Below are 19,687 nucleotides of genomic sequence, written 5' to 3'. Positions count from 1 at the left end.
GAATGCGCATTAGTATAAATATATACAGAATTTATGTACATATGAAACATACGCACATACATGTATGTTCGTACGTATGTATGAATGATAGCATTTTCAATGCTTTATGAAATTTACTCATAATGACAGTTATCACTTTCACTATTTAGTAAAAAACAAAAAAAAAAAAAAAAAATATATATATATCTTTTATAGTATATTACGTAATAACATAATTCCTTGTGCACTTTTTTTTTTCTTTTTTTTTTTTATGCGACCGTCGGTGAACATATAAGAGTATACGGTATGCATTTGTATTTATGCGCATATATTTATGTATGTGTAATTGTTTAGTAATATTTCTTTGTACATATATACACATATATACATATATATATATATATATATATATATTTGTATTTTTTTTTATTTTTTCGCATTATTTTACGTTATTTTTTCCAGTGCGTAAGATAAATATAAAAATTCAATTTGTTTAAATGAATATACTTGTATTAACCTGATTTCTATTTTTATTTTTATTTTACTTTATCATTTTTGAATACGTCAGAATGAGGGAGTTCAAAAGATACAATCATGGTAAATGCCAAAAGGAAAAAGGGGAAACTGCAGCTCGCAAAAATGAATAAACAGATAGATATACGTGTAAAAATATACGTGTAAAAGTGTACGTGTAAAAATATACGTGTAAAAGTGTACGTGTAAAAATGTACGTGTAACAATATATGTGCACATGTATTAACATATATACATTCATATACATGTGTATACATATATATATATATAGGTAGATAGATAGATACAGATATTTGTATGTTCATACATGTGTACGTATACCTACAAAGGCACGTATATTCATACACATACGTTGTTTTTACCTCTACTCAGACGAACGTCATCACAGAAAACATTACAATAGGTCATATGGAAAATACAATAATTCCAATGTAATAACATAAAAGGGGGCAAATAAGCAAAAAAAGAGATGTTTCAATACATGAAAGAAAAGTTTGTTTATTTTGTATTACGTAAACGTAAATAGTATGCTTCATTTATACATATATATATATATATATGTGTGTATACATATAGAGGAACGATGAGAATAAAACGAATAGTCATTACAACCGAATAAACAAAAACAATGGAAGAGGACCATACAATGTAAAATTAAAAAAAATATATCAGCTAAAAACTGTTATAAAAAAATTGATATTAAATTATACATTCACTTCTTTATTATTTCATTATCATTTCATTATCATTTCATTATCACTTCTTTATCGCTTCTTTATATTTTCATTTTCTGTTTCCTGTTAAAAGAATTACGATGAAAGAATAGCAGGCAACGAACGGAACAGCCAAGTAAGAGTAATGATATCGAACTTGGACTATACTATTTCAAAGAACGATTTAGTGGTAAGAAATATATACATATAACTGTACCCATATACAGCCATTTTGTTTCCGTTCCTTAGCCTTTACTATAAAAATGTACATAACCGATTGATCGGAAAACCGCTTAATTTATTTGTAGGAATTATTTAGCAACGTGTGCAAGGTTGTAAATGCTTGGATAAATTATGACCATACCGATAGATCAGATGTAATTATGTCTTTTTTATCATTTATATTTAATTACAAAAAAAAAAAAAAAAAAAAAAAAAAAATCAGTTATGGCTTTTTTTTTTTTCCATTTACATTTCTGCACACGCTCATATGCACAATAATTTGTAAAAATATGTAAACAAAATGCGAACATAAAAGGTATGAATGTATATGAATATATATGCACATGTATATGTACATTTATAGGGAACAGCGGTGTGTATTTTTGAGAATATAAGCGACGCACAAAAGGCAATAGATAAATATGACGGTTAGTTGAAAACTGCAATCTTTTCAAAAAGCTTTTCTTATGAATTGTTGTACATGCGCAAAAGGATATACACAGATAGTCGTGAAATATATCCACGTACATATATATGCATGTATACATTTATATATGTATATATGTACATTCACTTTTGCATGTATGCTGGGACAAATATTCTGACAGTTCATATTTTTTTTTTTTTTTTTTTTTTTTTCCTTGCAGGTTCAGAAATTGAGGGACTGTCCATGAAAATGGAAATAATGCATAGAAGAAATTATGGCTATAGAAAAAAATATAAAAGCAGGTGTCCCTGGTAGTGTTTTTTCTTAAAGAAAGGCCTGCTACTTTACGTTGTAAATTTTGCATTGACTGATTTTACACTTATTTTATTTTATTTTATTTTTTAAATATATGACCTAATTTTTCTTTGCAATAGGTTCGCACATACAAACATATGTACATATATGCAGAAAGAGGCACATACACATGTTCCTATATATATATAACTTCTCAACCACTGGGCATACATTGCCCTTTTGAATACATCAAAATTGGAGAACTGAACACATGTGCACATACAGTACACGCATATACATATATATATATATGCATACTTTTAAACGTATGTATATACCCACACGTTTATACAAACTTGTAAACGCACGCATAACGAGCGGAATGGACCCGCATCTCACGTTTTAAACTATTTCATTTTCAAATTCATGTACAATTTAATCGATTTTAACAGCTCTTCAGATACGTCATTTCTGAGCGATATGATACCTTCAATTTCACTTGTATTCAAGTTATTTTTATTTTCATCATAAAAATCCTTAAAGTCTTGTATGTCACTGACGTTCAACAACTCGCATATTTCAAAAAGTTTGGAAAATTCCTTTTTAATATTAATGTTTGTTAGGGATGTAAAAAATAGCATTAAATTTCTTATATCGTTGTCTATCTGCACGCATCCGTATATACTGAATTTCTTCGTTCGAATGATCCGTTCAATGTACTTGCATATCTGAACAAGTGAGAATGGACAAACATGAATATGTGCGTCTGCGCGGTGTACATGAGTTTAAGTACACTCGCACACAAATTTTGGATATACACACACATATGTTCTCGTGTAACGGTACACACTAAAAGGAGTGAAGAGACCATATATTTATACACACGTTACATGTGCAACGTATGGCATGTACGTACGCACATATGTATTTATTTATGTATGTATCTATGTATGTACGTATTTTTGTATCTATGTATGTATGTATGTACGTATTTATGTATATATGTATTTATTTATGTATGTATGTACGTATTTATGTATGTATGTACGTATTTATGTATGTATGTACGTATTTATGTATGTATGTATGTATGCATTTTAATTTTTCTAGCAAAACGCGCATCCTCTTCGCAGTTATCTCAGAATTTAACCTTCTCTGCCAGCAAGTTAATAGAAATGTGGAAAATGCTCTGATTGTAATACAACGATATGTGATACAAGATTAATTTTATTCTATTAATTAAATTCTGTATATATGGGTCATTCAACTGATAATAAGAATATTGTTCATGTGTTATATCAAAATTGATGTTTTCAATTATCACTAGTTGACTTATGAAATGTATTTTTAAAATATTTAATAACGTTTTACAATTTTCCATATTTATCTTTTCATAATCCTTTAAGAGATTATCATAATTTGCCAAAGCATTGTTAAACATAAGTAAATAATTCTGCACTTCTTTTTTGTTTTCATTATTATTTTCAATAAATTTTTCCATAAAATAATTACTGATAAACATTTTGTATTTTTGAATATATTGATAGCATGCATCCAAATTATTTATGCAATGCGGATAACTAAATTTGGAGTTGATTATTTGACCTTCCATATTTTTTTTATCCGATAAGGGGTTAAACAAGTTCTGAAGGTGCTCACGTGTTACGTAGTCGTAAACGTCCTTTGCCTTTTCTACCCCTGCGGAAAAACCGCTACTACCACCGCCATTATTACCACTACTGTTATCATTGCTTCTATTGTTCATACTTTTATGGTTAGTACTGCTAGCGTTATTGCTTGTAGTGTTCTTACTACCCATGTTGTTAATGTTGGCACTATTATTAGCATTATGGAGGTTTATCGCGCCCTTGGAAGAGTTGGCTCTGCTCAAGTTTCCCAAGGAATTGTTATTACTACCGCTATTTATGCCGCTATTATTTATGCCGCTATTATTTATGCCGCTATTATTTATACCGCTATTATTATTGCCACTACCAATGCCGCTTGGATGATCGCCGCTGATGTAAGTCAGCGAGCTGACGAAGTTTTGAGCTATAATCAAGGTTTTGTAACTGTGATTGTCTTCTAAATAATTATTGCTATCAATACTTTTCAACAAACTGGAAAATGAAAAATTTTTCAGATTATTTATATCATGAATATAAGATGAATAAATATTTTTACTGGTTTTTATGTTCTCCTTTAAGTAATTCTTAAGAGTAGTTGACAATACAATCATAATATTATTTATTAAAACACATATTGTATTAATTTCATTCATATTAATACTCCTACACATCGATTTTTGAAAAATATAAAATGCATCCTCTAGAAAGGTAGAAGTAAATTCATTATTATTATTTATTATATCATCAAAATTAAAATGGTCTTCTAGTGTTATCTCTTTTTTGTTTTTTTCATCTATTAGTGATAACATAATATCATCTGTTAATATATATGCCTTATCTATACAATGTTTAGAAAACAAAACTTCATGATCTATGTACGAACAAATAGTGTCTTGTATCAAGTTTATATATGGCAAGTTTTTATACAACCCCGTTTCTTGTGAAAATATATTCGTATTTATATAATTTTTAATATCATACAGAGAATTTATTTTTTGAAATTTATCAAATGATAAATGGTGTAAATACTTTTTTATACTAAGAAAATTATAACATAACAACGACAATATTTCAATATTTTTATCATAATTCTTTAACTCATCAAAATTTTGTATTGATAATTTTACTTGAGTAAAAAACCGATTAAACATTACATTTATTACCTTATTGAATAGCAGTTCTATTTTTCTATTATATATTATATATATAACATTATCATGAACTAACTTTTCAAAAAAGACGTTGTATTTGAATAAACACTTGTATGTACTCTTTATGCACTCGATGTACATGTTATCTTCCTTACTCATGACTTTCTTATTTAATAAATCCAAAACGTTTTCCACTTCCATTTCGACTACTGTGATTGTTATGTAACATATATACAGGTACTCCTCAAAATACAGCATGCACTCATCCACGTTGCATGTCATTGGTTCCTCCGCCTCCCTTCCTTCTACTTGCCGCTGCGTCTGCTCCTGTTCCTGTTCCTCCTCTTCCACTTCTTCCCCTTCTTTCATTTCTTCCATTTGTCCTTTTTTCCCTCTTCTTCTTCTTCTTCTTCTTCTTTTTTCCGCATATTCATTGGCATTTTTTTTCTCCTTATGCCTGATCGACATTCCGCTGTGTTCGCTCTCGGACTTGCTCGAAGAAAAGCTGTCATCATAACTTTCGTTATACCTGTTCCTATTACTATTACCACTGTATCGTTCGTACCTTTTTTCTATGTCGTCATTTTCGCGTTCCTTTTTTTCTATGCGTGCATGGCTGTTTGTGTTATCTGAGTAACCCTTATTGCTAATATGGTTATGCTGTTCCGTACCATCCTCTCTCTTACCGATCCAACTTACTTCCCTCCCCTCACTTTTCTTATCATTGGGCTTATTCACACTGCTCACATTGCTATTGTTATTTCTTAAATCAGACCAACTGCTTTCCTTATGCTGGAAAAGACTAAGGTATGTGTTAATTTTTGTCTTAATACTTTTTATGTCTTTCTTCTTGATGCACTCGTTAATTTCTCCCTCGATGAGACTCTTCACGTTGCAGTAGTATCTGCAACGTGAAAAAAATGGGAATATATATTCAAACGCTGGAAAATTTTCATGCACGCACATGAATATGTGCAGTAAAAATGTATTACGTAAATATTTTAAAGTAAATATATATATGGATGAGTTGGCACATGCAGGTGCTTGTCTGTCTCTAGTAAAACTCTTTTCACTATTATTATGCATTATCTATCTCAATAGATAATGTTTTACCTGGTTAATAGGTTAATTTTCTCCCTGTCCATGTTATAAATTTGTATATATGCCTGAGAATGTTCATCACTTTTTTTGCTCAGAAAATTGTGAAATATAAGTGCCCTTTTATAATTAACAAAATCAACAATGTCGTTTTCAATAATTCTTTCCTCAGGACTTCGAAATTTCCAATACTCATTATTACAATTACCATTGCGATTACTATTGCGATTACTTTTACTTTTACTTTTACTGTTACTGTTACTGTTACTATTACTTTTACTATTACTATTACTATTACTATAATTCTCATCCTTTGAATAAAGAAAGCTAGAGGAGTTATATCTATATATATTTTTTCTTATCTCTAAAAAGTGGTTCAAATACGAAATGGTGTTAAGATAATTCGTTTTTATGTTGTTTTCTATGTGCTCAATATATTCATCTAGTTTTATTTTTAATGTAATATATTCGTAAGATGAATTTATATGTGATATGGTTTTATATACTTTTTCTATTCTTGAAAAAGCTTCATAATTACAGTTTTTCTTAAAAGACTTATTTATATCGTCTAATTTTTTTTTAAAGGAGATATGTTTTCTAATATATATATTTATATCATCAATATTATTAACGAAATTTTCTTTCTCTTTTTGTTGATTCATTTTTATTTGCAATTCACAACTATTATTTAACAAGTCTAGTTTTTCAATGTACTCATTTAATTTGTTCACATCCTCATCCATATCACTTTCATTTTCTTCGCTTGTGTCGGTGCTCGATGTATGTGTCTGCATATTCGTGTCGAGCGGCATGGAAAGACAGTCTGCCTGTATAGATTCGTTTCGACTTGCGCCTATTTTCACTTTCCTCCGCTTACTTATGCCTACTATCCCTTACTTACGCCTAATATGCCGCTTTTTCCGCTTTTCCACTTGATCAATAAGTTTGTCCTTTCCTCGTCTTTGCTTCCTCCTATCTTTTCCTTATTCTGCCCTTATACTTACTGCCCCTTCTTTTTTTCTCCTTTTTTCCTTTTCTTTATCATTTGCTTTCTTTGGTTAATTAAGCACCATGGCACAGTGTTGAACTACGCCAGTAGTAAAAATAAAAAAAAAATTAAATAAAAATTTAGCAAAGCGAAATGCAGAAAAATAAAAAGCAGCAAGGTAAAACAAAATAAATTAAAAAAGGGCAAAAAACATACGAAAAAATTACTAACTACAGAACAAAAAAAAATTATTCTTAAAAATGTTTTCAATAGATATACAAATACATTGCAAATTTTAGGAAGAGGGAAAAAAAATCTTTAAAAAAATTTTGAAGTAAGTTCCAAAATAATATATAAACAAGCTTTATCATATAATAGTAGCACTAGCAAGTAACAGTAACTGTAAGAATAAATGTTCAAGATAAAATTACCAAAATGAGGACCCTGCTGTACTACGTACTACATGGTACTATGTGTACACGCAATAAAATAAAATGTACAATTAAATGTAAATGGCAATACACATAAACATAATTGAAAGTACCGCTGTCATTCTATTTAAGTGAAAATTATTAACAGAAAGTGGAGCCAAGGCAGAAGGGTCGTAACAACAAAATGTACATAAATCGTATAGCATAAAACAATTTTCATCATCCGAGAAATTAAAAAAAAATTAATACAAATTTTAAAATAATCTTATTGTGTACTTATATATATATATATATATGTTTGTATATATAAATTTACGTGCGTATGTATGTATGTATACGTATACCTGAATTATTCCCATGCGTAAATATTTGTGTACCATTGAAAGAGGGAAAAAGATTAACCACTCCATCGTCGCGCTGTTTTTACGACAAAGAAAATGCGCATTTTATTAACATTGTAGAATATTTTGTATGATACTAAAAATAAACGATCTCCCTTTTTTTTCAAACCCCACAGGTTTCAATACTTCTCTTTATATCATTCACCTACACAAAATTCGTAGTAAATCGACAGGCCAAAGGGACATATATATTTATATACATATCCTTATATACGCACGTACGTGTAATAGAAAAAAACTAAACAGTACACATGCGCGCACAAATGTTTTTTCAGACAGATATTTGTTCGTGTTACAATTTCAGTCGTATGTATACACATACGGTGTACGCATATTTGCTATTTAACATATAGTTCCCATAAAAAAATTTCTCATATTTTAACAAAAACAAAAGAAAAAAAAAAAAACATGCACAAGTCAGGTAATTATACAAAATGGTTCCAAAATAAACACTGGGATATTTATGATATAAAGCGGATATGCTAGACAAATATATATACATGTAAACGTATGCATACAAGCAAATATATGCTCCATAGGTCAATATACTTCATAAGGTCGGTATACTCCATAAGGTAGGTATACTCCATAAAGTAGGTATACTCTTACACATTGAAACGAAAAAAATAAATAGACAAGATAATTTTTCTTAAAAATATTAGTCCGTAAAAAACAATGTAGGAAATAAAAAAATACAAAAACATGTGCTATCATCAAAATTTCCGCTACTTACGGAGCATTTAACTATATCTTTTGCTAATTTGGTACATTCCTTCTTTGTGATCATGTATTTGTGCATCCTTGAGTTGATCTCCTCATTACTTTTTGAATGAGAAATAACACTATTATTATATGTGTTATAAATTTTATAAATTTTTTGAATTTTTTTATAAACTGATTTATTATTTTTTAAAATGTTTAAAATGAAAAGAGGATTAATAAACTCAAAAACACCATCGGATGCAATTATTAAAAAATGGAAAAAATTCTTTTTATCTTTTTTGTAAAAACAATTACCATTTAGTGTAGTACTTTTAATATCAATATAAGGAGAAAATTGTTCTTTCAAACGTATGCCTATATTTTCTGTTTTGTTCTTAACACAGTTGCGAATATCAGCATTTTTAAAAGTATCGTCTTTATAAATTTTCATAAATGCCTCAACTAATTCGTGTTGTCCATTATATATATTTGCACTGCCATGACTTCCAAGAGAACTACTGTCACACAAATTTTCGGGACAATGGTTAGGAAAGTAATACTGATTTAATGTTTTTAATTTATTTTTTTTTTGCAAAAGGAGTTCTGTTCGACTTGAAAGAATAATGTTATCGATAAGATTAATTTTTCCATAACTACATAAAACATGACTTTCATTACATGCAGTGCAATTCCTATGTGTGTAAAAGTAATGTATGTTATTAAAAAAATTAACGTTGTTCAGGTTATACTTATATATATTTGAATTATTCGATAAAATAAATATTTCATTGTTGTAATACTTTTTCTTCAAATCATAATCACCTATAACCCTGGACGGATGTAAACAGCCATCCAACCTATTAAGTTTTATTAATTCATTGGAAAAATTTCCTATGCTTACTTGTTTTCCATCCTCTCTTAAAATGTAGTCGTTAATTTTTGCAATTTTTTCGTTTAAATCGTTGTCTAGCTCGGCGTGTTTTCTTGTTTTACCTTTCGCATTGCACTTTGCGTTTCGTTTTATATTTTTCTTCGCATCTTTCTTCTTGTTGTCTTTTTCCCTTTTTTCCTCATCATTTTTCGTTCCCTTACTGTTACCTCCTTTACTTTTTTTTTTTATTTTTTTTTTTTGGACAAAATTATCGTCGCATTCATCTTCCTTACTACTGCAAACCTCCTTACACGCATTTTCGTATATAACACTACTATTGACTTTCATCCCTATCTTTGTATCAGTATGAATATGAACATTCGCCTGCTCCTTTGTCTTCATATGCTCTTTTCTTAAACTATTATAATAATAGGCTTTGTACATTCTCAAGTACTCCGAGTAGTTGTTGCAGTTGTGTTCAGAATTTAACTCGTTATAAGAAATAGAATTCAAGTTGATATCATAGCAGTGGTAATCTGTGTTGATCGCTCTTTCAGTGCCGCTGCTAACACTACTGTGACTTATGTTATGATTACTCCCTTTCTCTCTCTTCTTTCCCCTACCTTTTCTACTTTGCTTCTTTTTCTGTACCCCTTTTCCCATTTCGTCCTGCTCTTTTTCCTTATGTTCAAATTTGTCGAGGTTAAATGTTACTAGTGCACATTTACTATCTCCTGTGTTATTAACATATATATAATTTTTCCTTAATAGTACATTAATAATACAGGAACCGGAATAAGTATTTACATTTTTTCCATAACACGCTATATAGTATAACAAATCGAGCAATGGGCTCAATATCTTTAAAGAAAAATGAATACTAAAAAAGGTATTAATTAAAAGATAGTAAAATATTTTATGAGCATTCTGTATTAAAAAAAGAGATGCATGGGTATCACCATGACCATCGCATATGGTAAAGAAATGCATATCGAAATTACTTGTTACATTTTCACAGTGTTCAATAATTTTACCCTTTTTTAATGTGTGCTCTTCCTTTATACCAGCTTCCCTAATGCTTGAGAAATATTTTTCAAAAACAAGTCTTTTCCTATCATTCAAATATTCCTTTATTTGCTGTAATTTACTCTGCCTTTCGTTATTGACCAAACCTTTATCTCTTTTTTCATTTGAGGAAATGATCATTGTGCTTGGTGTATTTCTACATAGTAAATTGGTACATTTCGAGTGTTTCTTCTTTTCCTCATTTTTCGAATTTTCCCTATTTCTCTCATTTTTCGAATTTTCTCTATTTCCCTCATTTTCCATCTCCTCCCTCAATACTTGAAACCTTATTTCATTTTCATAACAGTCCACATCGGTAGAAGAGTGCAAGTAAAATCTCCCACGTATGTTCCTCCTTTTTATCCTTTTTAAATATTCATTCATGTTATCTTTGCTAATTATAATATTTCTTAAATAGCCCTTGTTCATCGGGCAATTGGATAAATGTGCGTTAAAAATTTGTTCACCTAACATGTTCAGAAAAAATGGAAATTCTGAATTGTAGTAACTTTTACAAATTTTTAATAAATGATCGTTTGATAAGTTATCATATTTATGAATATGTCTACACGTTTTACATTTAATTAAACAGTTGTTTAATGCAAATCTGTTTACTATTTTTCCATCTATTTGGGTGGCGTCATTTTTGCTATTTCCTTTTTCTTTTCTTATATTATTTTTAATGGTGATTACGTCAATTTTGCGTTCACCTGACCTGTTCATATTTTCCCTTGCCTCATCATCAACAAAATTGAACAACGTCGTATTAGTGTTGCGATTTTTATAATCATCAGTGTTGATTATGTCCTCCCGCTTATCAGTTGGACCGGTAACAGAAGGGCAAATTTTTTTAGCGACTTCATTTGGACATCTCCTGGCGTAGTTTATGAAATTAAATTCGTCTGAACAGCTTGACTCGTCGGAGTCCTGAAAACGGAAATATGCATCCGTTGTTTTATTCACATTTGTATTTACATTCGTACTTACATTCGTACTTACATTTTTACGCACATTTTTACGCACATTTTTACATACACTTTCACTTATACTCTTACTTACCCCTTCACTTATACTCTTACTTACCCCTTCACTTATACTCTTACTTACCCCTTCACTTATACTCTTACTTACCCCTTCACTTATACTCTTACTTACCCCTTCACTTATACTCTTACTTACCCCTTCACTTATACTCTTACTTACCCCTTCACTTATGCTCTTACTTACCCCTTCACTTATACTCTTACTTACCCCTTCACTTATTTCAATATTTTTTTCTTCCTCTTTTCGTTTTCCCGGCGTATCGTAAAGGTATTTAAAGTAGCTCAAATCAAATTTCCTTTCACTGTTTATGTGTTCATATTTTTTACAAATTTTACATAAAAATTTATAATTATTGCACTGATGTATAGGGTGCCTATTTTTTCTGTATGTGCAATAAATTTCTTCTTCTTGATTGTTCATAAACAGTTGCGATTTTTCTGCAATGTAAGATAACCCCCCTAATTCGCATTTTAAGGTAAAGTCGCTTTTTTTTCTTTTAATTTTTCGCTCGTTCCTTTTGTTAGTATAATTTACCTTTTTAATATTTTTATTTTTATCACTGTTGTCTTGTTTTTCATCAAAAAAATAATTACAAATAATATCATAATCCTTGTTCGAGTGGTCCGATTCATATCCATTCAAGCAGTATGCTGGCGAAGGGAATTTTAAATATACTTTGTAAATATCATCCCCATAAGAACCTTTTAAAGCATGTGATGATAATTTATCTTTTTGATTACTTCTATTGTTCGTGTAGGAACAGATGCTACTTTCATAGTGAACTTTGTTTTCATCCAAAGGATAGTGACAAATCGCACTAATTCCGAACAGATTTACTATTTCTTTGAACAAATTAAATTTTATTATTTTTTTTTTTATTTTTTTTTTTTTTTCTTCTTCCTGAATATTTGTAAGTAATTTTTTAATTTCATTTAATATGTTACTTGAGCTAAATTGAGCGTGTGAGCTTGTGTCTTCATTATGGTGATACTTTCCTTGTCTGCTATAAAATCCATAGGTAAAGGAAAAGGCGTTCTTCATAGCTACAGTGTTGTGCGTCTGATGGTTATGTAAGTTTCGCACGCTTTGTACGATTTGTGTTCTTCGTGTGTTTTGTACGCTTTGTACGTTTTGTGCGTTTTGTCCATTTCTTATATTTTTCTTGTTTTTTTTTTTTTTTTTTTTTTTTTTTTCTTTCCCTACTCACCATATGTAAATAATCATCTACCGATATGCATTTACCAAAAGTGCTTGTTTTACTTTTCTTCCTTAAAGAGATGAAACAGCTATAACATTTTTTTCCTTCCACTACATATTCAAAATTTGAATAACTTCTGACACTGTTTATTAGTGCATGTATTATGGTGGATCTGTCTAGCAGTAGAGTATTTCCGCTATTTTGAATTTCTTCTTTATAATGGTTTATGTTTATTTCGGTTAATTCTGCTAGTTGGGCAGGTTTGTATGAGCGATATTTCCACCCTTTTTTTTTCTTTTCTTTTTTCCCTTGATAGTTTGTGCTCTTTTCATCGTCACCTGGATTGAAATCCGCTTGGGTATCGACATATTTCAAATTGTTAGATGCTTCATTCGAAGAAGAATACTTGTCATAATATTTACAATTTGTTAAAACGCTTTCTTCCTTGAATGTTTCTGGAGAAACGGAGTTATAATCATCATATGTAAAAACTTTTTCGTGTACACTATTTTCCTCATTCGTTTCGCCTTTTTTTATTTTTTTCTTTTTATGTGTACATTTTTCACAACTGCATAATTCTTTGTCCATGTTATATATGCAGTTAATTTCTTGCTCACTAGAACAACTATTTTTATCTTCATCTTTGATACTTACAGTACTACTCAATAATGTATCACATGTATAAGAGTTTTTTCTCATTTCAGTTCTTGTCTTACCATTCTGGATATGGTAATAATACGGGGAAGATATAAAACAATAAGAGGGCATATTTGCATTTTCATCTTTCTCTTTTTTTTTCTTTATCTTTTTATATATATTGTTAAGAATATGTCCAAGTACTATTGTATTTCTTCTAATTGAGTAGTAGCAAATATTTGTATTCCTATATTTTTTTATTCGTCCATTTTTAATTTTTTTTTTTTTTTTTTCTTTAATTTTATTATTTTCCTTCTCAAAATATATATCGATGCTTTCTCTATTTTTTTCTCGAGGGATACTCACATTTTTTATGTCATTATTTTTTAGTAAAATATTAAATCTCCCTTCATATTCTTGTAATGGGGGGTTTATTTTATTAGTCGCCCCCTTTGATCCCATATCTTATGGTGGCAATTTGTAGATAAATGCACAGATGTGCAAACATGCGCATACCTGTGCACACACTAACGGGTGTTCCTGTACCTATACGCACTCGTATGTGCTTTTGTATATATATATATTTATTTATTTATATACGCACGCGTACGTATTTATATATATGCGCATTTACCCGAATCGAAATGTTCAACGTGGTAGTGCAGAAATGTAGAGAATATTTTTTTATAAAAAAAAAAAAAAAAAAAAAAGAAGCTGCGTATTTATAACATATATATAATACCCGTGTGGTATGTTTTTAAAGTACCACCAACTGAAGAAGGATTACAAAGAATGATAAGTTAACGGAGGGCTCTTACAACCTGACGTAGTGTTAACGAAAATTATCAGAAATGAAGTTACGATTAGCGAGCTTTTTTTTGTTGTTCTTCTTCGTTTGCTTAACCAAATTTTTTACACGTTACTACGTCATCAAGAGTGTTTACATGTTCGTGTGCCTTTAAACATTCGTCAAGCGTAAAAAAAAAGAAGCAAAACAAGGTAAAGCAAAACAAACGCAAAACAAAAGCGAAACAAACGCAAAACAAAAGCGAAACAAAAGCGAAACAAAAGCAAAACAAAAGCAAAACAAAAGCGAAACAAAAGCAAAACAAAAGCAAAACAAAAGCAAAACAAAAGCAAAACAAAAGCATATACAGAAACAAAACTAGAAACAAAAACAAATGCGCAATTTATCACTTGTGCAGTGTACGCAATTGTAAGCACTTTTACAGTTTGCTGATATGAAATATCTTTTCCTTTTCAAAATCAGCCTGATACATTCATTAAAATTAATAGCTTACTTCTGTATATGTATGTATGCATGAATGCACGTATGAACGTCCGCATGCGTACGTATATATATACATATATATATATATATACAACATGCACATGACGAAAGACAATAGATCGTTCTTTTTTGTGAAAAAAAATTGAAGATTGGAATACTGTTCCCTTTAAATAGTATTATGCAGATTTGTCACAAGCCCTTGACCTGCTTCATTTATTTTAGTGCATCGTTATTTTCTATTTATTTTGGTAACACGACAATATTATGTAAAAATATATATTTTTCTTAGCATAGGTTTGGTTGTTAAACATAATTCCTCTTTTTTTTTTTTTTTTTTATATACCCCTGAGTGTCTGTGCATATGTATTGTATACATACATTCGTACGTTCTTATTATAAATTTAAGTTCACACCTCAAAAAATTATCTTTTCTAATAGTAACCGGACGTCGCATTAGAGGGCAGAAGGGAAGTTCATCAGCTATTACAATATCGACGCAATATTATTTTTCCCCATTCCTACTCCTACTCCTATGCCTTTCTCTTTCCTTTTCCCTTCGCTCTGCTTTTTTTTTTTTTTTTTTTTTTTTCCCTTTATCTCCACTCATACACAATTTAAGCGCCTCACACTTGTAAAAAGTAACTCATGTACATTCTTATTATATTTTATTCTTTTTGAAGAGAAGGAATAAAATTTTGAAATAAAATTTTTTTACCACAAATGCTTGACAAAAAAGGAGTATATGTAAATTTATATGAAGCATGAATTTCTGCTTGAACCATTTTTTCGGTGTATAATATTTCTTTCTTCCTTTTTTCTTCCCCCTTTTCCTGCCTGTTCGTTATTGATGAATCATTTCTCCATAATCCCCTTCATTAACGTGTACATTTTGTAGGGAAAATTTTTCTCTCTTCAAATGCACACATCGTAGATTTTACTGCTTACAAATTTTGCTTTTTTTTGTTTTTTTTGCTTTTTTACAATTTTTCGGTTTTTATGCTTTCTAAGCTTTTTTTGCTTTTTTGCAATTTTTAGCCTTTTAACAATTTTTTTTTTTTTCCCATTTTTTGCTTTATTTCCATTCCATTCCTTTGCTAGTCCAGAAACATACACATTATATACTTTGCACATAGTGTTTGCTCCTTCTTTGTCCGTACAAAGATGAGCAAAGAAAATATCGTTTCTATACAGTCTCAAGTATTTGATGGATTTTGTGGAAACAATATTGCTTCTTTTGTGTTAAGACGAAGAGGACATATACCAAAAATTCTGAACACCGTTCATTACTATTCAAAGTACAAACACATAGGTGATGAAACAAAACACGAGGAATTAAACAAAATTTTATCCGAATTTATCAAAGATAATGTGTCAAGTTTAGATTGTAACAACATATATTTCTTAACAGGATACATTAATACGAAAGAGTGCGTTGAGGTGGTACTCAAAAATATTATAGCTTTGAAAAAGGAAAAGGAAAAAAAATATATCAACCTGAACAGTGCAGGGGTGACAGGAGCATCAACTGCGGAAACAGTAGCAAAAATGGCAGCAACAACGACAGCAACAACGACAGCAACAACGACAGCAGCAACGAAAGAGAAAGATGAAAAATGCCAAACAAAAGAAGACGAATACTTAATTGAAGATATAATAGAAGTTAATTTTTTTTGGTTATGTGATCCCGTAATGGCAGATTATGGAAAGCTATATGTCCACAAGGACGTTGTTGATGTTTATAAAAAGTATGCCTCATTTGCAGATATAATTACGCCAAATCAGAATGAGTTAGAATTACTATGTGATACAAAAATAAATAATGAAAATGATACAATAAAAGGCTTAACACTGTTACTAAATAGTGGAGTTAAACTTGTCATAGTAACTTCTGTTCAGTATAATTTTGATATGGATCATTTATATTTGTACGTCGGTTTTTTAAGTAAGAAAAAAGAATTAACCTATTTTAAGTATAAAATATACAGATATGACTATTGCGTGAGCGGTTCAGGTGATTTGTTCTCTTCACTGTTACTATCATTCATTATTAGGGGTGGAGGAAATATTCTTCACATTATTTCCAAAGTTTTAAATATTCTGCATGTACGAAAAAAAGGGGATATGAGTATATATACATGCATACATGCATACATTCTTACATTCATACATTCTTACATTCATACATTCTTACATGCATACATGCATACATTCTTGCATTCATACATACAACGGAGGTATAAGCATATTTATTTGTGTGCCCGTGCACTTGTCCAATAGATGCCCTCCTTTTTAATATATATCCTCCTTCGCAAAAAAAACATTGCACAAGTATTTTTTTTTTTTTTTCTATTTATTGTTTTCAGTGTGTTATAAAGAACAGCTTAAATTCGTTGGAGTTGCACATAATAGGTAGCTATTAAAAAGGGCATTTTTGATATAATTTTGTTTTTCTCTTCATTTTGTACGTAGCCTTTGTTTCATTTTCCATTTTTCCGCCTTTTTTTCAGAAAATCAAGATATAATTGCAAGTGACGGGTTATGCGGTACTATGCATAAGGAGGAGCCTGTTTTTTTATTATAACTTCCGTTTGTCCCATTTTTTTTATGATTCATCTGATAGTATATATTTAAATTAACGTGTTTATTAATGAGAAAAAACAAAATGAAGACGCTTAAAATTGCACTTTATTTTCAACTTTTATATTATTCACATATGGTTAAATCTTTTAATATGTATATTTATAATCGTTGTGAGTTTATATAAAACTTTTCATTTTTTTTAATTTTTCAAACAATTTTCTGTGTATATAATAATATATATGCATTTTGTTCTCTTTGCAAAATGTTTTTCCTGTTTATACGCATATTGCGCGTGTACATTTTATAGGTATATATGCATATATATATATATATGTATATATATATGTATATTTTTTTTTTTTTTTTTTAAATTATATGGATTTAATTTCTTACTTGTTAAGGCAAATAGAATTAGCAAAACGGCGATAAGAAAAAAATGAAAATTTAAAAAAATAGTATATGTATCTTCCAAGTGAAGATGTTATGTATATGTTTATGCATATATTTTTGTACATACATAAATACATGTATACATACGTACATACATACGTACATACATTAATTCATTAATGCTAAATGTTTGCATGTATATTTATGTATACTAATATGTACAGGCGTATGCACGCATATGTATGTAACCGTACATGTCATTTACGTAATTATACCCCTTTTTTAATGTAAATTTCCCCTCCCGCCCGCAAAAAAAAAAAAAAAAAAATGTCCTATGGCTGGTTGACTGAAAGCACATTATTTGGAAAAAAAGAAGAAATCATTGAATTAAACAAAGATAAATTATTTAATGAAAATAAAGGTAATGACAAAAATGAAAGTAGCATTGATAAATTGAATGGCATGGTTAATTCTTACCTTCAAAATATAAAGGAGAATAAAAAAAATCAAATAGGGCGAAAAAAGGTAAAACAAAAATAAAAATAAAAATAAATGGAATACCACAGCGACAAACATGTATGCGTATAAAGAAAAAAAGGAAACACACGAACAAATAAAGAAGTATATGCATAATTGTAACAATTCTGTTTCATCTTCGCAATATTCTGGCACCATATCTTTCCCCCTTGTTTCCTTTGCACCCATTATGCGTAAGTGTATTGTCTTCTCATGATATATTCTTATATCCTTCAGGTAAGTTATCATGATAAATTGTACAATGCCAAGAACGAAGGAGTGGATAGAAGAAACAAGCAAGATAAGAAAAATTCCTTAGTAAAAACACAAATAAATAAAGTGAAAAAGTATGAACAGCTTAAGAAAAAAGGACAGAATGATCCCAAATGCTTAGTAAATTTCGAATCAAAAAAGGAAGTAGAGCAGGAGTTGGAAGAAATACAAAAGTTGAGGCAAAAGAAAATAGGAACACAATTGTAGCTGTTTGAGGGTGTTGGGGTTATAAATAAATAACTTATGCATGATGTATATATATATATGTATATATATATATATATATATATATATATATATATATATATATATGCATGCATGTATGTACATGTTATATACATTCGCGGGAATGCATAATTACATACGCCCCACGAAAAAATGGTAATATTTATTTTATTCTGTTGTCCCAGGGTGTAAAAAGTATTATACTTGAGAATTCAAAATGTATAATGAATAAGAGAAATGAAGAAAACCAAAATGAATAAAAATAAAACATTGATTTTATTGAAAGTCAAATATGGACAAATTGACACGTACATTAAACCAATTGAATGAATTACTTGCGTTATTATTTTGTTTAAAATTTTTTTTTTTTTTATAGCAGCGATGGTAGTGGTTGAAATAGTGGTAGCAACCTTGTGAAATATGCATAGAGATATCAAACGATTATTAATCCATGACTTTCATTTTTCTTTTTTCTGTTCCCCTAGTTATTTTTATTATTTACCATTTTGGGAGTTTTTTTTTTTTTTTTTTTTTTGTTATAAAGTTCAACAATTAAGAAAGTTATGACAAACGCATCTTTTGAATTCGCGTAAAAACAGTTTAAAACACATGATTGAAACTTCTTTTAAACGCTTTTTTTTTTTTTTTTTTTTTTTTTTTTATTAAAGATACTTGGAAAAAGAAGTAATTCGTCTCTTGTATTCGAATATTGGTTAGTAATGTACATTAAAAAAAAAAAAAAAAAAAAGTTGAATTTCAAGTTCAAGTTGAAAAAATTAGCGATTAACAAAAGCAGAGGTTAATAGGATTAGACGTGATTATAATGGGGGTACATGTTGAGAAAAATATACGATGTGTGTGCAGGTCTGTGTGTGTGTGTAGGTCTGTGTGTGTGTGTAGGTCTGTGTGTGTGGGTTGGTGTATGTTCGTATGTATTTCCATATACATATGTGTATATGCATCCTATATTGCTTGCGATTAATTTGAAGGCGTATCCCCTACGTTTATGCCTTTCTATCGCTATAATATA

The 19,687-nt window shown here is 29.5% G+C and overlaps 5 protein-coding genes across 5 annotated transcripts; 3 read left to right on the top strand and 2 right to left on the bottom strand.

Moving 5' to 3' along the window:
* Positions 1–548: 548 nt before the first annotated feature.
* Positions 549–2,190, top strand: PmUG01_11047500 (RNA and export factor binding protein, putative; the record flags this gene model as incomplete). Its single annotated transcript, XM_029006141.1, has 7 exons — positions 549–576; positions 886–944; positions 1,090–1,161; positions 1,321–1,416; positions 1,535–1,603; positions 1,813–1,876; positions 2,096–2,190. The coding sequence occupies 7 exons, from the start codon at positions 549–551 to the stop codon at positions 2,188–2,190; spliced, it is 483 nt and encodes a 160-aa protein (XP_028862660.1).
* A 386-nt stretch (positions 2,191–2,576) lies between these two features.
* Positions 2,577–6,858, bottom strand: PmUG01_11047400 (conserved Plasmodium protein, unknown function; the record flags this gene model as incomplete). Its single annotated transcript, XM_029006140.1, has 3 exons — positions 2,577–2,897; positions 3,320–5,852; positions 6,062–6,858. The coding sequence occupies 3 exons, from the start codon at positions 6,856–6,858 to the stop codon at positions 2,577–2,579; spliced, it is 3,651 nt and encodes a 1,216-aa protein (XP_028862659.1).
* Positions 6,859–8,524: 1,666 nt separating this feature from the next.
* PmUG01_11047300 (conserved Plasmodium protein, unknown function) lies at positions 8,525–13,844 on the bottom strand (the record flags this gene model as incomplete). Its single annotated transcript, XM_029006139.1, is given in 2 exon segments — positions 8,525–12,724; positions 12,738–13,844. 2 exon segments carry the CDS (start codon positions 13,842–13,844, stop codon positions 8,525–8,527), a joined length of 5,307 nt encoding a protein of 1,768 aa, XP_028862658.1.
* A 1,990-nt stretch (positions 13,845–15,834) lies between these two features.
* On the top strand, positions 15,835–17,254 carry PmUG01_11047200 (pyridoxal kinase, putative; the record flags this gene model as incomplete). Its single annotated transcript, XM_029006138.1, has 3 exons — positions 15,835–16,776; positions 17,037–17,082; positions 17,181–17,254. 3 exons carry the CDS (start codon positions 15,835–15,837, stop codon positions 17,252–17,254), a joined length of 1,062 nt encoding a protein of 353 aa, XP_028862657.1.
* Positions 17,255–17,970: 716 nt separating this feature from the next.
* On the top strand, positions 17,971–18,639 carry PmUG01_11047100 (conserved Plasmodium protein, unknown function; the record flags this gene model as incomplete). The annotated part of the gene is made up of 2 exons (XM_029006137.1): positions 17,971–18,168; positions 18,397–18,639. The coding sequence occupies 2 exons, from the start codon at positions 17,971–17,973 to the stop codon at positions 18,637–18,639; spliced, it is 441 nt and encodes a 146-aa protein (XP_028862656.1).
* Positions 18,640–19,687: the final 1,048 nt, after the last annotated feature.

This window comes from Plasmodium malariae (assembly GCF_900090045.1).
Source record: "Plasmodium malariae genome assembly, chromosome: 11".
Lineage (NCBI taxonomy): Eukaryota > Apicomplexa > Aconoidasida > Haemosporida > Plasmodiidae > Plasmodium > Plasmodium malariae.
Note: the sequence above shows the minus strand (reverse complement) of the source record. Positions and strands in the feature narration are given on the sequence as shown.